This window comes from Gigantopelta aegis, chromosome 4 (assembly GCF_016097555.1).
Source record: "Gigantopelta aegis isolate Gae_Host chromosome 4, Gae_host_genome, whole genome shotgun sequence".
Classification (NCBI taxonomy): domain Eukaryota; kingdom Metazoa; phylum Mollusca; class Gastropoda; order Neomphalida; family Peltospiridae; genus Gigantopelta; species Gigantopelta aegis.
Window position 1 is genome coordinate 102,138,536 of NC_054702.1, and position 26,293 is coordinate 102,164,828.

General features: G+C 39.9%; 1 protein-coding gene across 1 annotated transcript in view; it reads left to right on the forward strand.

Annotated features, from left to right (window-relative positions):
- The window catches only part of LOC121372418 (pyrokinin-1 receptor-like), a 79,949-nt gene that overhangs the window by 41,705 nt on the left and 11,951 nt on the right, over positions 1-26,293 (forward strand). Inside the window, exon 2 of the mRNA XM_041498725.1 lies at positions 5,648-6,214. Coding sequence (XP_041354659.1) covers positions 5,648-6,214 — 567 coding nt within the window. The remainder of the gene's footprint in view (positions 1-5,647; positions 6,215-26,293) is intronic.

Below are 26,293 nucleotides of genomic sequence, written 5' to 3' on the forward strand. Positions count from 1 at the left end.
TGAACAAATACCTCAATTATTTTGGCTAATTGTCCAGGTCTGAGTTCATAAATATATAGTTGTTAGTTGGTGTAGTGGTCTTACAACCCCACCTCATCGAGCTGTCAAAAATATCTGGTTTGGACCAGATCCTGAGAGGCGAACCCAGCATCTACCAGCGTTAAGGCCGATGGCTTCATCACTTTGCCACCGAGACCGGTAGCTAACTTCATCCATCAATTCTGTTTTAATCACGGTAGCTTTTGTCCTGTATCTTTCAATCACAGCTCAGTTTTAGGGCCGATATCAGATCTTGTTTTGTTTTTCATGCTATTACCCGCTGCATGTGTTGAACAGTAACCACCGTTAACCAGCTGCCACACACCATACTACGTGGTCACCCGTCGAGGTTCTAATCAGATCTCTGGCATGTTGTGATATAACCGGGCAGATGAATAATTGTATGTTTTGCGGACAAAAGGAAGATGTCCACGGTTTGGTGAAGATATCGGCATCTCAAACCGCGAGGGAGCCATTCTTTTGACGCGTTCTTCATCATTAGCTGTACCCACCGCCGAGAATGTTTTCCGACTTCGTGTTGTCTTTAAACCCGTGTTTTTCCATATCGAGTCACTATCAAAGCAATGTTGAGATATTTTTCATCAACACATCTGTTTGGCAGTTGTGAAAAACTTTTCAACAAAACAATCTCTGAAAGGAATATATCGCTCATCGGGACATGTGACTTAATAAATCATTTCAAATATTGACTTTTCGTGTACCTTGAGGCGCCATTTTCGTTAGGTAGTTTGAATACTAAAATTTGTTTTATTTAACGATGCCACTAGAGCACATTGATTTTTTTATCTTATCATCGGCTATTGGACGTCAAACATATGGTCATTCTGACACTGTTTTTTTTTAGAGGAAACCCGCTGTCGCCACATAGGCTACTCTTTTACGACAGGCAGCAAGGGATCTTTTATTTGCGCTTCCCACAGGCAGGATAGCACAAACCATGGTCTTTGTTGAACCAGTTATGGATCACTGGTCGGTGCAAGTGATTTACACCTACCCATTGAGCCTTGCGGAGCACTCACTCAGGGTTTGGAGTCGGTATCTGGATTAAAAATCTCATGCCTCGACTCGGATCTGAACCCAGTACCTACCAGCCTGTAGACTGATGACCTAACCACGACGCCACCGAGGCCGGTAATAGTTTGAATAGTAACACAGACATTAACAGTGTGATGGGTCTAGGTTGTTGTAATGGTAATCAATATTATATGGTCATCATATATTATAACAGGGCGTTGGATCTAGCCCAGCATCACAGTACAGCGCTTGTCTTGACGGACTACCCCCCCCCCCCCCCCCCCCCCCCCCCGTCGCAGTCAGTGCTCCATGGCTGGCATATCAAAGGCCGTGGCATGTGAGTTCTGTCGACGACAAGGTGTATATAAAAGAGTCCTTGCTATTAATGCAAAAAAATTTAGTCGGTTTCCCCCTAAGACTATGTTTCACAATGACCAAATGTTTGACATCCAATAGCTGATGATTAGTTAATCAATATGTTCTAGTGGAGTCGTTAAACAAAACAAAGTAACCAAACAGCGATAGTTTAAATATATTCAGAGATAGCGTTAAACAAATATTTCTACATGACACAACAGTTTTTTCAAATACCAGTCGTTGAACAATGTTTCGATCTTTCAACACTTCATTTCTCGGAAATACATCATAGTGAACAAAAAAATTGCGATTCCAGTACACGATCTCCTGCCCACCTGATAACTGCAAGACTAGTTGTAAAAGTGAACAGATATAAATAGGTAGAGCGTCTGCTAAATTAATTACTTGCACTTGCACTTGTCTGTATCTGGCTTGTATAAATACAGATCTTTGTTACGATAGCCGGGACATGCTGCTTGTTGTCAGTGTGTTTGTTAGCAGTCAGACCATCATGTGCTCACCTGGGAATGAGACGTGCTCTTGTAATACAGTAGACACACATCCCTTCTTCACTGTGCTTACATTAGGTTGGACTATACCAATTCAAATCCCATAGGCGACCATGTTAACGTTTGTGTTTAAAAACACTACATGCAATATATCAACCAAACTATGACCCATAAATATCAGTACTACAACCCCTACCTCAAAGTATTAACTGCAGAAAATGGTACCTTTCATGGCTCATTTTCGGTACAACCAGATGTTTTTACAACACCCCTAGTTTCGCACAAAATTGTAGTTTTTTTTTTACATGTACCCCATACATGTTCCAAGCACAAGGCTACTTGACACGGTGGTACTAGATGAATTAAAATTGTATACATTTTTAGCCCAGATGAAACTAATTTTTTTTACAACCAACACACTCACATTTATAACCAATCACAGGACTTGTGGTGTTAACTTCTCTATCAAAAGTTCGGTGCACCTCGAACTTCGACCCAGTCGGAAATTAATTGGTATAGTGCTACCATTAATGGCAGCCAGTGTGCTATATTTAACTACAATTTTACCATAAGTATATTCTGAAAAAAAAAGAAAAAAAAAAAAAAAACCCTTTGTGTACCGGTTCAAAAATATAGACACCAAAACAGACGAGAGTAGGATAAAAATGGCTTCAATTTATAGGAAAACGAGCCATGACATAGAATTGAAATCCAAACAATATAATTTATATCCTTTACTATCCAAGCATGTTCTCCCAAAAAATAGAAATAACGTATTATACTATTTAATAATTAGATTCTAAATACAATTTGATATCAATACAGTTATTTGCAAAACTTATTCTTGTTTATTTTCTCGTTCCAGCCAGTGCTCCACAACTAATATAACAGACGCTGTGGTATGTACTATCCTGTCTATGGGAGAGTGCATATAAAATAGTACTTTCTGTTAATAGAAAAAGAGTAGCCTATGGAGTGTGGTTATTAACCATACGCCCGACGCCATATACCTGTAGATGAAAATGTGTTGCGTAGTTCAAATTCTTTCTTTCTTTCTGTTTTAGTTTAAAATCTATGGGGACATTAAAAAGATATATAGAATTGTGAAAGGCAAGATGTTGGGAAGATTTAACCAACTGTCGCAAATGGAATATTTAACTGCATGCATTTGCGTGGGTAAATAATTCTTTAAGAGGTAATAATCTGGCGGATGTTTTAATTAGGCCTACACACTACTGCGAGGCTGGTTGTTGACTAAATTCTGTCACAAACATAGTAGGCAAGTGGGTCCAGTTGAGAAGGACATTGAAACATAATTGGTTGTAAAAACTTACCAATATGCGTTTTGAGTGCTTATTAATTAGACCTTCTGTTGTAAACATTGTCAGAATGTTAACCACGGGCCACAACCTGCGTCGTGTAATGCGTTGCATGATTAGTGGAAAGCTCGAGATGAGGTAGTCAACTTAAAAGCATTCATTCAAACGTTGCTTGGCACTTTCTCGAGTTTTCGTTCACTAAAACTAACAACAATGATATACGAGCAATATAGAAATTATTTCAGGAAATCCAATATTTTGCTAACTCGAAGGTTTGTTTACATATTCCATCTGCACATGTCTTTGCAAAGCACATCAAATCTTATAGGAGAATAATGGAAGGAAGGAAGGAAATGTTTTATTTAACGACGCACTCAACACAGCTTATTTACGGTTAAGGACCACACAGATATTGAGAGAGGAAACCTGCAATGAATCTTTGATATGCACCATCCCACAGACAGGATAGTACATAACACCACCTTTGTTACACCAGTTGTGGAGCACTGGCTTGAACGAGAAATAGCTACCGACGGGGATCGATCCTAAACCGACCGCGCATTAAGCTGCATCCCGCCCCAGGAGAATAATGGAATCAACGACCTAATTATACATATGATTAAAAGTACACATGCATTTTATTTTACAAACAAAGTTTTGAGATTTGCTATTATTACAAAAACATAATGGACAAATACCTTGTTTTTCATGGTACTGACAGATTGTGGTTATATATTGTAAAATATCTTATAAATCGAATGTAAGTTTTAATTAGGCATCGAGTTGCACATGAAATACTTGGTGTTAAATAGCGTGGTTTGCGTGTGCGTGGTTGTTTATGTGTGCATGTGTATAAAGCACGCGTGTGTGTGCGCTTGCGAGTGTTTGTATTTTCGTTCATATTGGTGTGTCCAATTGTGTGCGAGCTTGTGTATAAATATGCGTATACTGGTGTGACGGAGCATGCTCTTAATTTTGTTTTCGCCTGTGGCGATATTAATTGTTTTAGAGGGCCGTGTGCAGTTCCAATATGCACTTAAGCCCAGATAGGCACTTTGTTACGTAATACCTCTGCGCGACGGTGGTCGTGCTGTTTTCAATACACACCCAGACCAGTTGCGGCGGCCATGTGGCCAGTAGTTACGTAATACCTCCGCGATTTCAGTTTTTACGACCGTGATTTTGCCGAACTAGGCGACGATCAGTCTAGGCTTCTGAGAAAGAGATGCCGTCTTGGTCTCTGTGGAAATATCACTTGTAGGTATTCGGTGCCGCGATGTACCCCCAGGCGATATTCGGACTTTTATGATAAATAGCTAGGGTTTTAGAGATATCACGAGAAACATAGTGGAAGGCTTCCAGGGAACGCGTTCGTTTGGACTTGGTAAATATTATTTCTGCTCTGTTGTATAACCTTGATGTGATTGATGTGACTTTAAATATTTTAATACTGTATTATACCAATATTATTTAGACGGTGCTGCCGGTAATCTGACGCAGTAAACTGTAGGCTCAGTGTTCTAATTATTAAAGCTTAGCCAGTCATCCTAGAGGACCTAGGTAAACTGTAGGTTATTGTCTTTATTGTGATAGGTACCAGTATTAAGTCTGTATTACAAGGTTATTGAATGAGTAGTTAAGGGTTAATTAAACATTAACCAGTTAGGAATAGAGTTGTAATTCCTTTATTAATTAAGTTCCCCTGGAAGCGTTTCTCAATTATCACACGTGTGTGTGTTGTGTCACGGTGAAGTGATAAGAACATTGTGTAAACTAGACACCTAGAGATTAACTAATTAAGTGATCAGTTCTGGGTTGTTATTATTTGTTGTTGTTAATTAACTACTGCGGCAGTACATTTGTCAGCGTAGTATTAATACAGATTCCAAAGGGTATTGTGTTTTGTTGTGTTTTCTAGTGAACTAAACGTACTATATTACATATACTTTATATAAGATCGTATCTCTGATATACCTAGAGACCAGCCACTCGGGTTTTGAACTGCCCGATACAGAGAGATCTAATAGATATACAGTTAGGAGAGATATTTGGATAATCGTGTTTTATTCGGTTACGGGTATTATAGGATCCCCGTGACAACTGGAAACGTAGCACCCCACAATTTCATTAATTTACAAAAGGTTAATTGCTTATAATACAGATTTTACTTATGGCATAAGTATAGATCGGGGACTGAAATATGCATTACAGCGTTGTAAACATCATTAAATAGTTGGTTGTGTTGCCTTTTCCCTTGCCAAATATGTTTTCTAAGTTAGACAATCATGACATTCGTATAATTCATTCATATTCATGTGAAACCATAGAGCAATTTGACATGCTGAAGCTGTCAATGACTATTTTATATTTTATATGTTGTTCTTTCAGGATTACCGCCGGAACTATACGCCATTTGGGAATCCTACCCCTGGAGATTCGGTGAACCATTTTGTATCATCCGCCATTCTGTGATGGAAATGACGTCATACGCTTCAGTATTAACCATTACTTCATTCACAGTGGAACGCTACATGGCCATCTGCCGACCCCTTCACGCCCACAGGATGGTCGGATTATCGAGATGCGTCAAGATCATCATCCTCATCTGGTTCATAGCTCTGCTGGCGGCTCTACCGTACGCCATCCACACCAGAGTGTTCTACGAGCTGTACCACCCGGAGACGAACGAGCCGATCGAGGAATCGTTCATCTGTAATATTCGAAAGGAGTGGCGTGTCGGGATGACCTATATGTTCCAAGTGTCAACATTCTTGTTTTTCGTGTCACCAGTGACATTAATCATTGTGTTGTATATTCTAATTGGAATTGCCTTAAGAAAGTCTAGCCTTGCGCGGGATTATTCGGACGACAAACCCAACTATAAGAAGTGTGGTCGCAGCAGAAGTCATAGTAATTCGATGCCTCAGCCGAGGAGAGTGATCATCCGAATGCTAGGTGAGTTGTCTGTAGTCAATGATCATCCGAATGCTAGGTGAGTTGTCTGTAGTCAATGATCATCCGAATGCTAGGTGAGTTGTCTGTAGTCCATGATCATCCGAATGCTAGGTGAGTTGTCTGTAGTCAATGGACATCCGAATGCTAGGTGAGTTGTCTGTAGTCAATGATCATCCGAATGCTAGGTGAGTTGTCTGTAGTCATTGATCATCCGAATACTAGGTAAGTTGTCTGTAGTCATTGGACATCCGAATGCAAGGTGAGTTGTCTGTAGTCAATGATCATCCGAATGCTATGTGAGTTGTCTGTCGTCAATGATCATCCGAATACTAGGTGAGTTGTCTGTAGTCAATGATCATCCGAATACTAGGTAAGTTGTCTGTAGTCATTGGACATCCGAATGCAAGGTGAGTTGTCTGTAGTCAATGATCATCCGAATACTAAGTGAGCTGTCTGTAGTCAATGGACATCCGAATACTAGGTGAGCTGTCTGTAGTCAATGGACATCCGAATACTAGGTGAGCTGTCTGTAGTCAATGGACATCCGAATGCTAGGTGAGTTGTCTGTAGTCAATGATCATCCGAATACTAGGTGAGTTGTCTGTAGTCAATGATCATCCGAATACTAGGTGAGTTGTCTGTAGTCAATGGACATCCAGATGATAGGTGAGTTGTCTGTAGTCAATGATCATCCGAATGCTAGGTGACTTGTCTGTAGTCATTGGACATCCGAATGCTAGGTGAGCTGTCTGTAGTCAATGGACATCCGAATGCTAGGTGAGTTGTCTGTAGTCAATGATCATCCGAATACTAGGTGAGTTGTCTGTAGTCAATGGACATCCAGATGATAGGTGAGTTGTCTGTAGTCAATGATCATCCGAATGCTAGGTGACTTGTCTGTAGTCATTGGACATCCGAATGCTAGGTGAGCTGTCTGTAGTCAATGGACATCCGAATGCTAGGTGAGTTGTCTGTAGTCAATGATCATCCGAATACTAGGTGAGTTGTCTGTAGTCAATGATCATCCGAATACTAGGTGAGTTGTCTGTAGTCAATGGACATCCGGATGATAGGTGAGTTGTCTGTAGTCAATGGACATCCGAATGCTAGGTGAATTGTCTGTAGTCAATGGACATCCGAATACTAGGTGAGTTGTTTCTAGTCAATGGACATCCGAATGCTAGGTGAATTGTTGGTAATGACTACCGGTGTACGTGTGGTGAAGTTGCGACTTGCGGAAACGATCTGTAGGGTGCAGTTGGACTGGTGTTGTACTTGAAGTTGCACGCTCTAGTAGCTTGGAATCCTTAAAAAAACCTGAAATACTGATTATTTTAAATAGTTAAGCACTTGAAATATATTTATTGACTTTGTTTTTTTCCCCGTAACGTATACTTTCGATTTTCTTTAGATATTTATATGGGTCGAATTCAGAAACAGTTTAGTGAATCTGAAATAGGTATGGGATCATGTTTTAGTATGGAAGGCGGAACGTAGGCCAGTGGTAAAGTGCCCGATTAATGCGCGGTCGGGCTGGGATCGATCCTCATCTTTGGGCCCTTTGGGCTATTTTTCGTTCTAACCAGTGCACCATGACTGGTGCATCATAGGTCGAGGTATGTACTATCATGTCTGTGGGATGATGCATATAAAAGATCTCTTGCTACTAATTGAAACATGTAGCACATTTCCTCTCTAAGAATATGAAAAAAAAACCCACATTTTTGAAGTCGAATGATTAAGAAATCAATGAGCTCTAGTCGTGTTGTTAAACAAAACAAACTTAACTTTGTTTCAGTATGGGATTATATGACAGGATCGTGCTCTATGCTTGCTGTCAGTTGAGCTACAAATTGGTATCACGCAAAACCGACGTACACAGAACATGCAATTCCTTCCTGGAAAACACCACAAATTTTATGTCAGGGATCATATACCTGTATACATCTATTATCGCACCCAGCTGTGTCTACACTGGTGTCCTCACTCTGGGTTGGAGTCGATACTGGAATGGAAAATGCATTATTTGCTTAGATGGAACACGAATCCAGTACCTACCAGTCTTAAATTCCATGTCAGGTTTGATATGGTAACGTGATAGGTGTTGCGTTACTTTTCGTAATCATCACGGTGCACGACCGAACGAAAATTATTACTTATTTAACGACATCCCAACACAATTAAACAACGGCTATTCGGTGCTCCACGACTGGTATATTAATGGCCGTGGTATATCGGGGTAAAGTTCCACCAAAATATTCATTGCAGCTAATGGCAAAAGGTAGCGCTTTCCTCAGAAGACTACGAATCAACATTACCAAACGTTTGACATCGACTAGCGGATAATTTATTCGTGTACTTTAGTGGTATTGTTTAAAAAACAGAGTTAAAAAGGTCCACTGCAGTTTGTCTGTGTACAGGGTAGCACATTTGGACTCCCCCCCCCCCCCCCCCCCCCCCCACACACACACACACAAAACTGTCATTGATATACCAATCATGTTACACAGGCTGGCACGGGGTAAAATAATCCCCAAAACCATAAAACATTATAGGATTCACGAAGGAAGACGCAGTGGCGTAGCGTGGGGGTGCACGGGGGCAATTCCTTCTCCCAATCAGTCTTTTTTCGTTTTGTTACTCTATTAAATTTGATAAAATACACACATACTTACATAGTGTGGGTTGCCCCCTCCCTAACTGTGGGTTGCCCTCCCTAAAAAAAACCCAACAAATACTGGCAACGCCAGTGGGTGGACCCCCCCCCCCCCCCCCGATCTACCGCGCTTCATCTGAGCACTCTACCACTGATTTACAGCCCGCCCCTCGTACTTGCCCGACGCGTGACACATAAATTTAGCGTTTAGACAGACGCTTATCTTCTAGATGTAACAAATCCCAAATTAAACTGTTTTCAAAAACAAAACGAAAAAATTAAAACGCTCTATGCTCATTGAGTAACTGTGCATATCAATATTGTCAGCATTAAATCAAAATACCTAAGTAGATCGTAGTAGGTGGTCTTTATACATCAGTGACTTTCTCTTCTTTTTGGAAACTAATATTTTTTACTTTAAAACATTTATCCAAAATTTGTAAGATGATACTTCTATTAGTTTTGGTAACGATATTTGAAGGACATGTTTTCTCTTATAGTGGGAAGGACCCAAGTGGAATGTAAACAAATTGTTGTGTTCGCTTATACTTTTAGATACACTTGTGATTTACTTGCTGAACTATTTTTCAAGCTCATTATAAAGATAGCAGGATAAACAAATAAATGCAGCTAAATACAGCGCCGAGTAATTGGCATGTATCCGGCGCATGTCAGCCGCCATTGCAGTAGGTATAAGTTGCCCGTCATCGTGTTCTTTCATGTAGAACATTTGATGGGTCATTATTTCTTTAAAGAACAGAACTTTCAACGACTACTGGAAAGAGTTATGGGGTTTTTGTACTAAGGAAATAATGTACACGCGGATTTGTCATCTTTTTTTTAGCAAATCGTTGATTTATGCAAAGAAAAACGAATGCAAATGTGAATGTCATTTCTGGATACGATATTCAAACTACTAAGATCCATTCAGCTGATTGGGTTTTTTCTCGTTCCAACCAGTGCACCACAACTGGACAAAGGCCGTGGTATGTGTTTTCCTATCTGTGGGAAAGTGCATATAAAAGTGCCCTTGCTGTATTAGAAAGAAAATGTAGCGGGTTTTCTCTGATGTTACGAGTCAGAATTACTAAACGTTTGACATCCAATAGCCGATGATTAATCAATCGCTGTGCTCCAGTGGTGTCGTTAAACAAAACAAACAAGCGACTAAACTAATCATTTCTAATGTATCATATATCCTTTCTAAAGTTAATTGCATCATATATCCTTTTTGGTGTTGACTGCTTTGATGCAAGCACATTATGTGATATTGAAAAAAATGTACTATTACTCATCACTCGTCAAAACTAGTACATGTCTTGCACCACACAGGTTTGAAGGTTGTGGGCTTCTGTTTAATAATGATTTGTCGACTTTGATTTGTTCACTTTTACAGCATTTCTTCAGTCATGATACTAGTCTTGTAGAACAGTATTCGACTTAGACGTGATGTATTTGACTTAGACGTGATACTAGTCTTGTAAAACAGTATTCGACTTAGACGTGATACTAGTCTTGTAAAACAATATTCAACTTAGACCATCGTGATTACCATTTGCATATATTATTGTAAAGAACCTATTTACACAGTATGTAAAACTATTACGAGTAGCAACTAAACTACTATTCGGTTGACAGCTATGGTCAGTTATGCATACTTTTCTACAGACAGGATAGCACCTTCCACTGCCTTCAATTAATCAGTTGTGGAGCACTGGTGGTAAAAGAGGTGTCTTTTGACGGGAATTGATCCCACAAGCCATTGTAACTCATGTACCACTGGGCTTTACTCCACGTCATGCAGGATAGCGTCGAATCTGAATCTTTTATGCAGTATACAAGAACCTCTTTTTATAATAGGAAATAGGAATTTAATAGGGCGGTGCGCTGCTCCTATCCTAGGGTATGCAACATGGTTCTATACCATACTTGTATGCGCTAGGTTTCTAAATTAAAGTGGTGCCAGCGTCTGATGAATGGCATAACGTTCTGTTTCTCCAGGATTATAGAGAGACGCCCCTGGACTTGGAATCGCCAGGATACGTTTTTATATTGCCAGATTCACCAGACGCTTAACTTTCCCTGTTTAAATACTTTTTTTTTTTTTACTTTTTTTTTTTTATTATTATTATTATTTTTTCTTTTTCTTCTCTGGTAGAATCGTTGGCCCTTGGGCCTAATTTTTGATGGGGGCACCGAGACTGGAGGGCACGACGGTTGGGTTGGCCGGGGGGGTGCTGGGTGGGGGGGGGATACTCCACCGGAAGATGGTTAGGGCGGTAGGCGTAGGCGGTTTTGGTCGCAAGAGTTGTTAGGTTTGTCCGGGGGACTGCCCCCCCCCCCCCCGGAACCTTCCCCGATTTCGGCCACACCGAAGTCCCCAATACGATGGGTGCCCCTAAGGATGGGAGCACCGAGACTGGAGGGCACGACGGTTGGGTTGGCCGGGGGGGTGCTGGGTGGGTGGGGGATACTCCACCGGAAGATGGTTAGGGCGGTAGGCGTAGGCGGTTTTGGCCGTAAGGGGTGTTAGGTTTGTCCGGGGGACTGCCCCCCCCCCCCCCCCCCCCGGAGCCTTCCCCGGTTTCGACCACACCGAAGTTCCCAATACGATGGGTGCCCCTAAGTAAAACATATTTCCCTATTAAAAAAACCCTCCTGTGACTGAAGCCTAACCTCCTAGTCACCTGCCACCCCTATTTTGAGGGCTAATTAATATATTTAAAAAACATTCTAAAAATATATTTATATTTAGGACTGCCCGATCTAAATTTGCGTTACAAATTGTTAGTTGTTTGCTGTATATTAAATATTGTTTGGGAAAATAACGCAAAAAATTATTTATTGTAAAGTCCTTTTTCCCTGTTTGTTTAAATATCAAAATTGCCCCAGTAATTGTTCTGTCCCAGGTTGGACTACTGGCATCCGGTGGCCGAACCTGGGATAGACATGCTCGAAACCTTCGTGGTATAGGAGCATGTAAATATTTTATTGATTGATTAGTATGCAAGAAAACATCCTTGTCGTCTATTGGATTTGCTGTCGTGGTATACTCCGTTTACAATCTATTCTTGACAACACATATCATAATAACTCACAAGCCTGTTTAACAAGTTATGTATTGTGTTACACCCCACACCCATAACCAATATACACCCTTTACAATCTATTCTGGACGACGCATATCATAATAACTCACATGCCTGTCTAACACGTTATGTATTGTGTTACACCCCACACCCATAACGAGAATAGGGCGAATCTATTTAGTATTCTGTAAAGGTGTGTGATTCAGTTATAACGTGGGAGGCAGATTCGCCAGTTCAGCCTTGACGCCAGCAGACTCCAATGGCTGGTAGATTAATCAGTAGAAAATGCTTAAGAATAAACAGATACGGTTCATGGAGAGATTGGCTCCAACTGCTTGTGCATTACTCGTGAAAGTGTTGACACATTAAACAATTTGGACAATTTGTGTATGTAAATCAATAGAGCACATACTAATAGTATTAGATTGAATGGTAATATATTCTCTTCGTTGTGAATGGAACAGTTTAATTATATTTATATTAAAGTTATATTTTGAAAACAAACCCAACCCATATACATGTATATTAAATATAATTCAACACCCATGTAGTAATACAATCGGGACCAGCTCAATAAAACAATTTTATTTTGAATTTATAACAATAAAAAGCCTTAAAAGCAATATGTATTTCGCCTTATTTACCCTTATACATTTTTTTTTTGGGGGGGGGGGGGGGGGGGGGGGGGGGGGGGGGGGGGGGTTTGTTGTTCTTTTGTTGGGTTTTGTTTTGTTATTTTAGTATTCACATTCAAAGTTCAAATACGCTGATTTGTTTTAAACACAGTTTCCGTGAAACTCTGAGGACAGACGTGTTTGAACCTATGTTATCAAATGGTTCACTGATTGAGATAAAACCTTTTCGATTAACCAGAACCGGCCTCGGTGGTGTCGTGGTTAAGTCATTAGAGCGAGTTTGAACGACTCACTGGGTAGGTGTAAGACCACTACACCCTCTTCTCTCTCACTAACCACTAACAACTAACCCGCTGTCCTGAACGACTCACTGGGTAGGTGTAAGACCACTACACCCTCTTCTCTCTCACTAACCACTAACAACTAATCCGCTGTCCTGAACGACTCACTGGGTAGGTGTAAGACCACTACACCCTCTTCTCTCTCACTAACCACTAACAACTAACCCGCTGTCCTGAACGACTCACTGGGTAGGTGTAAGACCACTACACCCTCTTCTCTCTCACTAACCACTAACAACTAACCCGCTGTCCTGAACGACTCACTGGGTAGGTGTAAGACCACTACACCCTCTTCTCTCTCACTAACCACTAACAACTAACCCGCTGTCCTGAACGACTCACTGGGTAGGTGTAAGACCACTACACCTTCTTCTCTCTCACTAACCACTAACAACTAACCCGCTGTCCTGAACGACTCACTGGGTAGGTGTAAGACCACTACACCCTCTTCTCTCTCACTAACCACTAACAACTAACCCGCTGTCCTGAACGACTCACTGGGTAGGTGTAAGACCACTACACCCTCTTCTCTCTCACTAACCACTAACCCGCTGTCCTGAACGACTCACTGGGTAGGTGTAAGATCACTACACCTTCTTCTCTCTCACTAACCACTAACAACTAACCCGCTGTCCTGAACGACTCACTGGGTAGGTGTAAGACCACTACACCCTCTTCTCTCTCACTAACCACTAACCCGCTGTCCTGAACGACTCACTGGGTAGGTGTAAGACCACTACACCCTCTTCTCTCTCACTAACCACTAACAACTAACCCGCTGTCCTGAACGACTCACTGGGTAGGTGTAAGACCACTACACCTTCTTCTCTCTCACTAACCACTAACAACTAACCCGCTGTCCTGAACGACTCACTGGGTAGGTGTAAGACCACTACACCTTCTTCTCTCTCACTAACCACTAACAACTAACCCGCTGTCCTGAACGACTCACTGGGTAGGTGTAAGACCACTACACCCTCTTCTCTCTCACTAACCACTAACAACTAACCCGCTGTCCTGAACGACTCACTGGGTAGGTGTAAGACCACTACACCCTCTTCTCTCTCACTAACCACTAACCCGCTGTCCTGAACGACTCACTGGGTAGGTGTAAGACCACTACACCTTCTTCTCTCTCACTAACCACTAACCCGCTGTCCTGAACGACTCACTGGGTAGGTGTAAGACCACTACACCCTCTTCTCTCTCACTAACCACTAACCCGCTGTCCTGAACGACTCACTGGGTAGGTGTAAGACCACTACACCCTCTTCTCTCTCACTAACCACTAACCCGCTGTCCTGAACGACTCACTGGGTAGGTGTAAGACCACTACACCCTCTTCTCTCTCACTAACCACTAACCCGCTGTCCTGAACGACTCACTGGGTAGGTGTAAGACCACTACACCCTCTTCTCTCTCACTAACCACTAACAACTAACCCGCTGTCCTGAACGACTCACTGGGTAGGTGTAAGACCACTACACCTTCTTCTCTCTCACTAACCACTAACCCGCTGTCCTGAACGACTCACTGGGTAGGTGTAAGACCACTACACCCTCTTCTCTCTCACTAACCACTAACCCGCTGTCCTGAACGACTCACTGGGTAGGTGTAAGACCACTACACCCTCTTCTCTCTCACTAACCACTAACCCGCTGTCCTGAACGACTCACTGGGTAGGTGTAAGACCACTACACCTTCTTCTCTCTCACTAACCACTAACCCGCTGTCCTGAACGACTCACTGGGTAGGTGTAAGACCACTACACCCTCTTCTCTCTCACTAACCACTAACCCGCTGTCCTGAACGACTCACTGGGTAGGTGTAAGACCACTACACCTTCTTCTCTCTCACTAACAACTAACAACAAACCCACTGTCCTGGACAGAAAGCCCAGATAGCTGAGTTGTGTGCCCAGGACAGCATGCTTGAACCTTAATTGGATATAAGCACGAAAATAAGTTGAAATGAAATGAAAAATGATTAACCAGAAATGTTGGTACACTAACCTAACACCTCCACATTTATTTGTGCCTTCATTCTAGGTTTGCTAGTGGGATGCAGACGGTCTAATAGGTTTGCTAGTTGTGAAATACGTAGTTTTAATAATATATGCTGAACAACAAAACTAACTTGAATATTAATTTAGTTTTCTTTAATTCATATAAAATTATTCAGTTTAAATGACCAATGCTTTGTGAATATTTCAGATTCACTTTGACAGTCGATTTTAATGAAAAACTGTATATTAAAATATTCACGTTTATTTTGTGGTTCAGTATAAATACGATTACACTGCCGATGTGCTTAAAACATGGTCTTCATTGCGCCACAGGCATCGGGTCGTAGAGTCGTCAAGTATAGTTGTAATAAAAACAAGTATAGCCAATACCGCGAGTGTACTGAATAGCACAAGTCTTCCTTCAACAGTATTGAAACTGGTTTTCTCTTTCATTGTTCTGCCAGTGTTAAGGAAACGTGTTATTCTTCTAAGTTTGCTATGGGACAATCTGTTATTCTCTGTGTTCTTGAAAACACTTGCATTCTTTCTTTCTAAGTGTGTTAAAAACACGTCCCTCTTGAAATTTGAAGGACACGCGTTTATAGTTTGAAGAATACTTGAGCTACACAATTCTTCCTGTGTGTGGGAACTGCCACAATCCGTCTGAAACGTGGCTGCACTAAATAAGACAGGACAACACACATCTATCATTATGTGTGTTTCTGAAACCGGTCTGCGCTGTTTCAAGTTGTATTCTAATAATCATGTGTTTTTGTTCTTGCGGCGACTATGAGTTCTACCCGCCAGGAACGTGTTAATGTCAAGTATCATTTCAGTTTATCTGCTGCTGTATATTACATACACGTAACATCGTGTTTAGAATCATCTTATCCCATCTACTCCTGAAATTCAGAGTAGAAAAGCAATTAACATAAGTTTGTTTTGGTTAACTGCACCACTGGAGAACACTATTTAGTAATTATCGGCTATTGGAAGTCAAGCATTTGATAAAATCATATATAGTCTTAGAGAGGAAACCAGCTACATTTCTAATTAGTAGCAAGGAATCTATTATATGCACCATCTTACAGACAGGACGTTACATATCACGGTCTTTGATATACCAGTCGTGGTGTGCTGGCTGGAATGAGAAGTAGTCCAATAGACTCGCCGGCGGGGTTCGATCCTAGACTGAACACGAATCAGGAGAGCGCTTTACAACGGGTCTACGTCCTGCCTCACGTGTACAGAATCACGTTATTCAATCTACGTCCTGACTCACGTGTATAGAATCACGTTATTCAATCTACGTCCTGCCTCACGTGTATAGAATCACGTTATTCAATCTACGCCCTGCCTCACGTGTATAGAATCACGTTATTCAATCTACTCCTGCAATTCAGAGCAGGAGAGCAATTAATACCATTTGTGCCACGAAGTCAACACATGAAGTTGAATTAGACACTGGCAAATTCAAGTTTGATATGACTGTACTCGTAGTTTACAAGTGTAAAAATCTAATAGCCCAGCGGACTACCAGCTGGGGGAATTTGGTAGTCCAAATCGAAAACATCTCAGGCTACCGCTAAGGTCCATCACTGTCATGCATGTTGAAGACAAATGTATTAAATTTGCCTGTTTCAATAACTCGTCTGTCGGTCTAAGTGTGCTAGAAACTGGCAAGTTTTATGAGTTGTGAGTGAATGTGTGCGTGCGTATGTGTGTTTTCACTGCTAGATTGGTTTGACGTGACTTTTGTATCTTGCATATTGATGTATACAATGTCATTATATCAAACGCATTAGTAATGATAATGGCGAATGATGTCAAATGCCGTATTGCCTATTATATACGTTTGCGGGAGTAAAATGCAGTTCTCTTCATCGTTGGTTTTTGTTGAATTTGACTTTTATAGTTGTTCAAACAATCATTAGCATCTTAACGTTAGCATTGTGAGTATGTCAGAGCTGATTTATGTGATGTTTGTCTATTTTAAAACACGTTGATCTAACATTGTGACATTATTTGACTAGCATCCCAGAGTGAGTGGCGAGGATGCACACCTCTCCCCAGATGTCCCGAAGTGACCTGAAAATCCAGTGTTTAACGGATGCATATACATGTAATTCATTTATTTATTTTTTAGTAGCGGAAATAGAATGAATATCTTGGTCGGTTTGGAATTTTGTGGGAGAAATGTCTATATCTAATGAAAATGGCTATACTTTGGAATACTGTAGGTGTCCGTTTTTAAATGTGCACCTTCCAACCCCCAAAAAGTCAGTATCAGCCCTCTTGACCAAGTAGGTCCAAACAGGGACACGAACATAGACATACGGGATCCCATTTTAGAAGGATGTAGGCTAATTTTTGCCCGAATTAAAGGAAAATGCCTCGAATCTGAATAACAATATTTATGCATATTAGCAGTACTGCCAAACAGCTATACAGGGTTTAAACGAATCACTATGCATTGTTACCTGCATTACAACTAATATTATGGGTAAAATGATGTGAATACATGGTGACATTGTTTCAGGACAGCTAATCCCCCCCCCCCCCCCCCCATGTCTCGTACACTTATGGGCACGAATTCTACGAGCCAAACACTCTAACCATTAAACCACTTCATTGACAATCAGATCTGAGCTTACAATTATGGGAATAATTGATTTATTTGAGCGAGTGCCATATGCAATTTAATTTGAAATTTTACGCTGATTGACTCCAATAGTTCTTTCTCGAACAGCTATTCATACACAGGCACACGGCATGTCTTTGTTACGTTTCATTTGATAAGTGACTCCGATCGAGAAATAGGTCGACACTCGTGCTGACAGAACATTATTTTTTATTTTAAATCATTGCCAGAGAACCTCTTTTGGGATTTGTAAGGGCATCCTTCAATTTTTTACACAAGGAAATGGTTTCGCGTATCCGGTTCCTAGTACAATTTAATGTTTTCTCCAGAGGACTAGTCTGCATATATGCATGTTGGACGAATGTTCAGTAGGCGATCTGCATAGATAGATTTTTGCTATCACAGTCTATTAAATTAGCGATGTCCCTTTCAAGAAAGGTTACTGTCAGTTTTTGCTCAAGAAGTCACGAGAAAGGCCCACGCAGATGTGCGAATACAGTGTGTCCTCTGAACTATAACACATTTCCATTTCATTTGCATAGATGTCAAAATGGAGACATTTATAATGATCTATTGATAAGATGGTGTTATTGCATTAGATATTAGAAGCAAGTTATAAACGTTTACAAATAATTGACGAATAGGCATTGACATCTTTTTGTACACTGTGCTTCTCAGAACACCTAAGTATCAGAATATTCCCTAGTGCATACCGTTAGATTCATCTAATGATACCAAAGTGCTTTCCTCGACATTTACCTAGCGTTAATACCCAGCACTGAGTACATATGTATACTAGTATGATGATACATCATTAATCGGTCGTGTCTACCTATATTAGACAATCAACGTCCATTCCAGGAAGTACAACCATTTGGCTGGAACGAGACTTGGCGAGCGAAAGACAAGAGAACCGCATCTCGAGGGATTTTGACACAATAGTCTTATCACATTTCCAGATCCGTCTGATAGTCGAGACAATAGCTATCACCACGGGATGCAGCCGAATCACAACGAAATTAGAATCAGAAAAAGAACCAGACGAGAATTAGAAGGTCGTGTTAGGAACGATGTTAAGGAATGCAAGATTTAACAGCGTGGGCGGGCTGGGAGTCCGTTTATACGACTGAACGATTATCCTTGGTAGACCAGTTGTGTGGGTTGTACTGTATACGTAGAGTCAGTGCCCCGTTACTGATGTTTGGAATATTATGGAATGTGTTGTTAGATCTGTTGAATAGTGCGTTTAGAAGACCTCTTCAATACAAATTGTAACCCACGGCTCTAGGTACAGTTCTTGACAATGTCAGAGTTTGTACTTGGTAGAGCGTTCCCGGACTCTAAGTAGGTGGGAGTACATTAATTGGTCCTCTAACGCCATTGTGGAAAGCTTAAGGCCTGGATGTAAATAATGTTCTGTTCCGTTAGGTTGTCCACGCTCAAATTATAGTCTTTAAAACTGATATAAAGTAGATTTGGTCTGTCACACACTATATCACACGTAAGTGTTACCGTGAGTTTGACACCTAATAGTCACTAATTTAAACAATCACATGGGGCGACAATTAAATAAATTAAAAGTGTGCCTCGCGAAGGGTAAAGGCAGAAAGTGAAAACTAGTATAAAATGGCTTAATATGTCTATTGTGTTCTCCCTTGCACTTGCCAGTGCAGGCGTTCCCTCTCTACAACCCTCCCCCAACCCTCCCCCAACCCTTTCCTGTCCTGGACAGAGGGAACCGGCCAAGGCCGGTCCCTGTGACCAGGATAGGCGTGTGCTACAACATTTTGCTCTGAATGTGCACGTAAATCTTTTTGTCATTGTCATTGTCACTATTGTGTTATTTTAAAATAAGCATCAAAATGTATAGCAAGACACAAGAGAATCGTTTTACGGAAACACTAACGTTGAAAAGAAAAGCAAATTAACTTTTTTATTGAAGACTTCACCAAATGAATAAAAAAAAAAGTCACAAAAAACTGATTTTCTTGAAATCGTTACTTCACCACATGTTGCCTTAGCACAATATAATTGCTTACTTCGGTAAATAATTTTCTTTTCTCGCAACAGCGTACTCGGTTAATTCGTGATAATGACTGTAATTTAGTAAATAAACTGTCGCGATGATGTGATAAGTATCTGTTTTGTTCGTCGCCCTCCTCACCCCACCTGTCTCGAACTGGTTTAAATCCATATTCTCCACAGCTTAACTGATGGCTAGATGCAAACCTGAAGACTAGCTGGACTTCATTTGTCGTTTAATTAATCTTTCACGTTAAATAGCACAACTATAGACGGACAGATAGTGTAAATGTTTATTGAATTATGAACAGAGTTAATGTTATTGGCATTTACGTAACGAACTGGAAATATATAAAATTGGAGGTTTCAGTCTTTACCAGGGTATCGGCTTCGGTGTTGTAGTGGTTAAGCCATAGGTCTTACGGTTGGACGGTACCGGGTTCGCATCCTGATACCAGCTACCACACAGAGCTAGTTTTAACGACTTATTGATTAAATATAATTTCACTACACCGACTTCACTCTCACTAACCATTAACAATTAACAAATAACCCATTGACCTGGACACTGTTTAGATAGCTGATATGTGTGTCCAGGACAGCGTGCTTGAACTATAACTGCAGCTGTTTGTCGTCTTGTGTTACAAATTGTAATGTTGTTACATATATAAACACGAAATGAATAAAAAATTAATATAGCTTTGCCAGTGTAGCGTTGTTGTTAAATGTTATAAAAGATAATAATTACAGCTCCATACTATACTGAACAAAATGGAAAACTTTACAGTTTGAAAATACATTTATAAAAAGGAACTCAGCCATTCATAAAATTTTAGCGAGTAAATCATTACTACCTTGACACTAGCTTGCCAACAAGTTGATCAGATTGCTTGTGAAACACGTGAGCGCATGTGTCGGGTCAAATTGATGGAAAGCATGTTTTGCATGTGCAAAATTGGCACGAATTGCATTTCGCTCCCAAATCGATTGAAACTTGTAGCCTGTCGTCACATCACTTGGAAAAACACACTTTCGCTACTGAATTTGTTGCTATTGGAAATGCCGAGACTGTCAAATGAAGAACGAAATCGCGCCATAGGGCTTTTCTTTGTACATTTTATTTCACAGTTCTGGAATATCGCCATTGTATTTTTCAAAGAAAAAATTTGTCTTCATCAACAGTGATCAAAGTTTCTTTTTGACAAATCTTATCCGTTTTTATTCTAAAATTATCTTTTATTGTTGGATTCCTGTACCTTCATGTTGGCTGTTAACCTTTTATTTAAATGACTACTAGTTGTAATTATTATTCTGGCATAATCGCGTCTTCTGTCACTAACACGGTGACCTTGGGTTAATTGCGTTGCGTTCAGATGATTAATGAACGAGCGTTGTTGAGAGAAATGTTGGGTTATTAATAGAAACATACAAACAAGGGAGACTATTATTCATTAAATCTAAATTGAAATCAAACGGAATCAAATATCGTCTGCGTTGATAAGTCACCTTGCGGCACGGTTGGTTAAACTAGCACGTTCAGGGTGTTCTTTCAAGTGTAGGTGTTATTAATTACTGTCGTCGGCACTAGCATTGGTGGGCAGAGACAAATAGCCACAATCGCTACCACACTGACAGTCCTAACAGGATGAGGTAGACAATCAAAGACTGATTTTAACATGACACCTAAAATATTTATTTCTACAACATACTGTCTGTCTGTCCGTCTGTCATAATCACTTAACTCGTTATGTTTATAAGTTTCCAGACCGGTGTAGCATTTAATGTGCACTCCCTCAGAATTATTATACGTATAATTTGCACTCCCCCCAGTTATACATACAAAATGCACTCCACACTATTGTGTTTGAATACTGAAAACAGTGTTTCTTCAAATAACTTTGGACTGATAATAAGTCAAGTGCTGTCTATTAGACAGTTTGTTGTCTGAAGAAGATATGCAGAAAACATACGTCTGTTATCTATGTATTCGGCTTGAATCTAAAATATATTGGATTTATTATATATACATAAAATTTGTATTAATTCATATCATATTAATCGGAGGTAAGGGAAGCAAGGATATGGGGTGGAGAGATCCTGGGATCCATCCGATTCGCACACATGGTGAGTTATTATTTTTATTTTGTAAATGTGCAAGGGCAGACCCACGAATATTATGCCCCATTGGTCCGCCCCAGATTGATATGCCCAACACCTTCGTCTAGATTCGCCACTGAGATTGAAACCAACTTTTAAAAAGTGCACTAGTCATTCAAACGTCAGTTACACTCCAAAAATAGAATTATGTGAGTGTGTAAAAACTATTATACTGACGTATAATATAGACTGGGGGAATGCATATTGTTCAGAGGGAGTGCAATTTTCTGTGCCACGTTTTTCAGTTTTGGAAATATTGTTTTGCCGTTGCCATTTTCTTAATTCCCAGTGTTGTATATACAACCAAATAGGTAAGATGAACATGCTGAAAGCAGACAAAGAGATCGTCACCAAGACAACGTTGTTAGGTCCTACAGCTTCAAGACATGATTAAAAACCAAAGCTACATTCTTCTTATCTTTAACATTGGAAACTCTTTTGCTATTTGGTTTAACAACTATAACAAACAGTGGAGTCTGTAATCTGCGCACTATAATAAAAATAATATTAAATATGCCACGAATATGTTTTAATTGTAGTGGTAATTTGAAGTGAGATTTTGTTAAGTATTTAAGTCCTGCAATGATATGTTTTACAAGTACACTGTTATTTTATGTCCTTGATGGGCGACTAACAGAGACAACAGCTTGCTTGCAATTCAACTTATTTCCTCAGCCCTTACATTTGTATTGTTGGCAATGAATGCCGTAAGCTGTTACGGCTTCGGTGATTTCGTTTATTGCACTTTTATGGCTTAGAAAGGACTTTATCATTTAGGTTTCCGTGTGTAAATTAATATTACTGCTTGTCACTTGGGACTTTTAGTTGATTCTTAGCAGTATTTTGTATTCTACTAGCGTCAGGAAGTCTGTGCTTAATTTGACAAATACCACAAAGACTGCGCATAGTCAGTAACTGATTGGTGAAACTAAACTAACCCTTTTCAAAAGTACATTAAACAAACAAGAAAATTCCTGTGTATTTTGAAGTGATTTCGGAAATCGATACATTTAATAGACATTTTAGACTGTTCGGAAAATTACTGATAATTTATCTGGCTCATTTTTCTCTCGCATGATTAGCTTTTGAATTAAACTTATTTTTTTTACAAATGGCGTTGTGCTATACTACGGCTATGGCCCTGGGAAATGCAACGAGGCAATCGCATGACTTGAAGACCGATGCAATCCCATGACGCTAAAATGAGGTTAATCACGGCACGGGGACAGGACACCATAAGCGAATCAAGCTATTTGTCATGGCGTTCAAAGAAAAAAGAAAAAAAGAGAGAGCGAGCTGGAATGACACACAAGTGAATGTCCAGAAATGAGGTGCTACAGAATATTTGTAATGGAGAAATCGTGACTGGAAGCGAAGCTGTGATAATATCTGCTGTGATACAAATAACAACAAAATAAATACCATTTCCTCGAAATGCGAACTGTGATAATAATTATAATGTTTATGTTCACAACAGTAACTGATATTGGTTCCAAAATACGTCCGGTGCTTTAGAATAAGACGGGGGGGGGGGGGGGGGGGGGGGGGTAAACGCCCGGCTGAGGTGGTTGCGTTGTAGGATCGAACCAAATCAGTGGACCCATTCTTTGATTGCGTTTTTTTCTCGTCCCAAACAGTGCGTCACAACTAGTATATCAAAGACCGTGCTATATGCTGTCATATCTGTGGGAAATTGCACACGAAAGATCCTCTGCTACTAATGAAAAAATGTAGTGGCTTTCCATTTGTAGACTACTAGTCAAAATTACCAAATGTTTGACATCCAATAGCTGATGATTAATAAATCAATGTGCTCTAGTGGTGTCGTGAAACAAAACAAACCAACCCCTTCAAGCGGTTTCAGTTTTGTAACTTGTAATAATTAAGAGAATACAAACTAACTTTTAGTTACTGTTATGACAGACAGAAATATAAATCACACGTTTTTGGTGGACGTATACATGTAAAGCCCTGGTCACACTGTCAAGGATCGTCTGGCCGGATCCACGACGGATGAAAACCTCACGAATAACCCCGGAAAGTGCTCTATCCGCGATCCCCTACGGATGCACCACGGTTTAACAACGGTTTTCGACGGATAAACCAAGGATTATTAAGAATAGGGGTTAGTTGACAACGGGGATCGCTAAGGATCGGTACAGTTTAGTACGGACCACAACGGATTGTCACGAATGATGCCGGATCGTATCCATGGCTAACCCGGCGTCCTGATCCTTGACAGTGTGACCGAGGCTTAATGTAGGTGACCTCCAATTTATCTCCTACCAAGAGCGAGTTCTAACGGTTCGATGGGGATGTGTACGGTCATTAAACCGACTGTTCTGTGACTAACCACTAACAACTACCCATTGTACTGGACAGACCTACATACATGGCACGGGACATCGTGTTTTAACTTTAAAGTGAAAGACCGTTGTGTTTAAATACTATGGCATATTTTTCACTATTACAGCGGTTTTTAATCTCCAACCGGAGGGGACTATAGGTTTCATCGCGATCCTTCTGTCTGTCTGTCTGTCTGTCTGCCCTGATGGATTTTTTTCCACGATGCCTTGATATATATATATATATTTTTTTTTTTTTTAGTGTATAGCTTTACCATGTACTGTTACAGATCAAGTTTGACTTTCATGTCGATTTACTCATTTTTGACAGAGATATGGCCCTTGAATTTAGGATACTATATGAACATTTGCTTTCCGGATGATATAGATTGACGTTAACGTTCATGGCGATTTACCTATTTTTCACAAAGCTATGACCCTTGAATTTAGGAAATGCTAATATGTATTGGGCCCGGCAGGGGACAAGTATTTCATTAGCAATACTCTCCGAATGCTTGTTGATAATTGAAATCAAACATTACTTAGATTTTATTGTTTACAGTATACATTTCCGTACATCCGTTTTAAAATGACACTGTTGTTTATCTCTGTTGCAACTTTATCCAAATGTGTTACAGGTTTGTTGAGTAATCAAACTTAATGTCCGTTTTCACGGGTTAAAACTAAGGTATGCGTCTTTAATTGAATATGAGCTTGAAAATTAACTTAAATAAAATAAAATCAATGGCGCGATATGAAACCAATTTTAATGTACAGCTTTTCCGTTTCCTTCTATTTGCCAGTGGTGTTGTTCTTTGGATGCGTCTGCTAACTGTCGTATTTGGAATAAATATCGACTGGCTGGATTCAATTTATGATGGGAATGAAACAAACCTCAAGGACTCTTGTTAACTCCGTGACTCTCCAGACAAGTGAATAATACGCATGCATAGGGACAGACGACACTCCAATACTTGGTTAATCACGGCCGACCCAGATGTGTGTTACATCCAGATATTGGACCAGACGAAATCGAAAGCTAATTTATACAACCTTGAAACCTCGGTGATTTAGTAAACATCTTATAGGGGGAAAATATTTTCGATTGTATGGGTCTTTAGGAGTGAATTATTGATAAGATCAACAAACCAGTTTTCAAGGGGTTTTTTGTTGTTGTTCGACGGCACGACAGCAAGTTTGTTTTGTATAACGACACCACTAGAACATTTTGATTTGTTAATCATTGACTATTGGATGTCAAACATTTGGTAATTTTGGCGTATAGTCTTAGAGAGGAAACCCGCTACATGTTTTCATTCTCTCTCATTTAAGGATTGTCTATTATTTCTTTTACGTTCATCGGGGTATGAACAAAAAAATATCATCCGCAAACTGTGTGAATCGGCGAAGCCGTTCTCTCGTAAATTTGCGGATTTTTTTCTTCAGTACATACCCAGATGAACGTAAAAGAAATAACAGACAATACTTATAATTAAATTTGAATTATACAGGCTAATAATAACACAAAAACGTGATACTCAATTTTTTATTTTTTTTATTTTTTTTATCCATAAACAATAAAGCTCAATAAGACAACTTGCCCATATAAAATGACGTCATCAGATATGACGTTCCCTGACAACGTAATTTTTACGTTTATCGAAAAATGAACAACCTCCCGTTGCTACGTCTGGACCAATGGGATGATGTTACGTTGTAATGAATGTAACAGGAATTTAATTATTAGTATATAATTACAAACTTTCCGAATTTATACGATTTACTGTATTCTGATTGGCTGACGTCACTAAAAAACCAAGCGTTATCCTTCCATAAACCTCATAAAAATACGTCATCACGGAAGACCAAGATCGAAATAACCGCACAATACCAACAGTCACTACACGTAAACAAAAGTTAATATCAAGGTCACTTTGCGATAGAAAAACACAAGACAAATCTGCACATGAAATTGTTTCATTTTTTAAAAAGAAGTTATAATAAAGATATATACACTGTTTTTGTTGATTCAATACTTATTTTTATTTTTAGCGGACAATTTCCAATAGTATGTATACATGTATTCCTACGCTTATTTACAGAACATGGTTGACGGTAAGAACGAAAGAAATTATTTTTGAGTGTTTTAAGGTACACTTCTTGTACTGTTTGTAATTATAAGAATTGT